Source organism: Mesocricetus auratus, unplaced genomic scaffold (assembly GCF_017639785.1).
Source record: "Mesocricetus auratus isolate SY011 unplaced genomic scaffold, BCM_Maur_2.0 Super-Scaffold_100031, whole genome shotgun sequence".
Lineage (NCBI taxonomy): Eukaryota > Metazoa > Chordata > Mammalia > Rodentia > Cricetidae > Mesocricetus > Mesocricetus auratus.
Window position 1 is genome coordinate 17,961,702 of NW_024429212.1, and position 2,683 is coordinate 17,964,384.

At 37.8% G+C, this 2,683-nt stretch overlaps 1 protein-coding gene across 1 annotated transcript; it reads right to left on the reverse strand.

Annotated features, from left to right (window-relative positions):
• Positions 1-231: 231 nt before the first annotated feature.
• LOC101831777 (olfactory receptor 14J1-like) lies at positions 232-1,197 on the reverse strand. Its single transcript, XM_005077418.3, has one exon. The coding sequence runs from the start codon at positions 1,192-1,194 to the stop codon at positions 232-234; it is 963 nt and encodes a 320-aa protein (XP_005077475.1). The 5' UTR covers positions 1,195-1,197.
• Positions 1,198-2,683: the final 1,486 nt, after the last annotated feature.

The window sequence follows — 2,683 nt, forward strand, 5'->3', positions numbered from 1 at the left end:
ACTAACTTTTCTTTCTTTCTTATTTCCTGGGTATCTCTGAGAGATTTGAAATAATATTGGAATTGGAGGAAATAAGGAAGGTCATACATACCATCAATAATCTTTCATTTGATAGAATTGTCTCTGAGAAGGACATAAATTAGAGGAACACTGAAACAAAATCCTAGAAGAAATCCCATTCATCACTCCTCTGATCTAGGACATAGCAATTTCTTGTAATTTGCTTTCTCTTTAGACTTTGAATAGAGCTTTTAAACACACCATTCTCTGAGAAAATTCTTCTGTCAGCAACACTTTCTTCACAGCTGCTTTCATGGCTTCATTTCTCAAGCTGTAGATGACTGGATTGAGTGTTGGAGGTATTACTGTGTAGAATATGGAGAAAGTAAGGTCCATAGCTGACAGGGAATCTGAAGGGGGTCTTAGAAACTCAAAGCCTGCAACTGAGAGGAAGAAAGTGACTACAAACAAGTGTGGTAGGCAGGTGGAGAATACCTTAGTCCGACCGTCAGCTGATGGAATTCTCATCACAGTTGAGAAGATATTAATATAGGAGAACATGATGAAGATTAAACAGACAAAGGCTAAGGATGTTGTGAATGCAGCCACTGCAATCTCATTAATGAATTCGTAAGAGCAGGCTAGTTTTAGTATTTGGGGAATGTCACAGAAGAACTGGTGAATGATTCTCTGCCCACACAGAGGAATTGAGAAGCTAACACCTGTGTGTATGAGCCCAGACAGGCCTCCTGCCATCCACACAGCTATCACTGCATGCTTGCAGGCACGGGGATCCATAACTGTCTCATACTGCAGTGGCCGACAGATGGCAACATACCGGTCATAAGACATTACGGTAAGGATAGCTACTTCTGATGATGCCAGAGCTATGAAGAAGAAAACCTGAAGCATACACTGACCAAGGGAAATGAACCCATTGTCCATGAGTGCATTTGCAATGGATTGGGGAACAGTAACAGAGATGAAGCAGAGGTCCAAAAAGGAGAGGTGCTTCAAGAAGTAGTACATAGGAGAATGCAGACGATGATCCAAGGTGATGATGGTGATAATGAGTAGATTGCCCATGATGGCCAGAAGGTATGTTATCAAAAAGAGCACTGCATGTAAAATCTGAAGCTTATGATCATCAGACAACCCTATGAGGAGGAATCCAGTCTTGGAGCTCACATTCATTATGGTCACTCTGGAGACCCAAAATTTAGCTCTATTTAGGAAAAGATGGAGCAAAACTACTGATAGTGAGAAGAGCTTGTCATCCCTTGGATTAGCTAACATTCACTTCTAACAAATATTAGCAATTTTCTAGAAATAGAAATCCTAAGTATGATCAACAAGTCATGAGAATTTTCTGGAAAGGAACCTGACTTGCCCAAGTTGGAAAAACTGAATGAAGTGATGGTGAAAATAGCTTTACTTAAAAAAGTGAGGTCATTATAGTAGATTTATGTTTTCTACATGGTACCTTAGCATCAAAATAATATACAATATTAAACAATAATCAGCCAGGGTGTGGTGATGCATACCTTTAATCACAGCACTTAGGAGGCAGAGGCTGGCAGATTCTGTAATTTTGAGGCTAGCCTGACCTGCAAAGTGAGTTCCAGAACAGCCAGGATTGTTACACAGAGAAACTCTGTCTCAAAAAAACCACATAATGATAATAATAATAATAAAAATAATAATGACAGTAATAATAGTACAATACAGCCTCCACTGATAACTGTAGAAAATTTATTTGCTGGTATAACTTATAAATAATTAGGAATAACCCAGAGTAAATGGAGAGAAGATAACAGTCACTTTAGTGCGAACATACCAGCAGTTATGAGTTATGTTTCTCATTTTTCTATCTGCATAAGCATGAAATTCTCTTTAGTTTTTCTCCTTTCTCAGTCAGTGTCTTTATCTGTGCCCATCTGCATTCCATCTCAGCAACTGCCTCTCTCTCTCTCTTTCTCAGTGAACCACTGATATTGATTGCTGTGTTGTGCTCTGTGTGTATATATGTGTATCTCTGTATTAAATTTAAATTCATATTGCTTCTCACCCATTTTAGAGAATGAGCAAGCCCTTGTTCCCTTATTTTCTTGTAGTCTCCTTTCTCTTGCTGCTTTGCTCCTCTAACTGGGTCATCTCCATTTATTTGTCACATCTCTTGCATCTTCACATTCAAACAACATTAAAATTTTATCTGTTAATTATTTGATTAGTTATTATCTTTTGTTACTTTATAGATGAGTCTTTCATCTTCAGCTGTTTCATTCCTCAACTTTATGCAATTCCAATCATGCTTCCATGTTGTGCTGGGATGAGCTGAGAAGCAAATCACCATGACTTTCTTAACTTCAGACTTAATTTCTTCTGACTTCATTATTATCAATAACATCTAAAAACCTTAGTGTGCCAAACATTATCTTCCCGAACATATTTCCTGACTGATCTTCCAGTTCTCCTCTCATTGTAACTTAACCAGCTCTCCTAGTCCCTGTGTCCAATGATGATTTCTTAGGCTACTCTCAAGGAACCAATCATATAATAAGGCTATGTTGTTATTTTTTTCTTAAACTATATTTTTCTCTTGGATAGGTAGGATCAACATAGCAAAAATGGCACTTACCAAAAGCAATTTACAGATTCAATATAATCCCCATCAAAATACCAG

Excerpts from the sequence above, each read along its gene's own strand:
- LOC101831777 (XM_005077418.3), bottom strand. The coding sequence starts at position 1,194 with ATGAATGTGAGCTCCAAGACTGGATTCCTCCTCATAGGGTTGTCTGAT.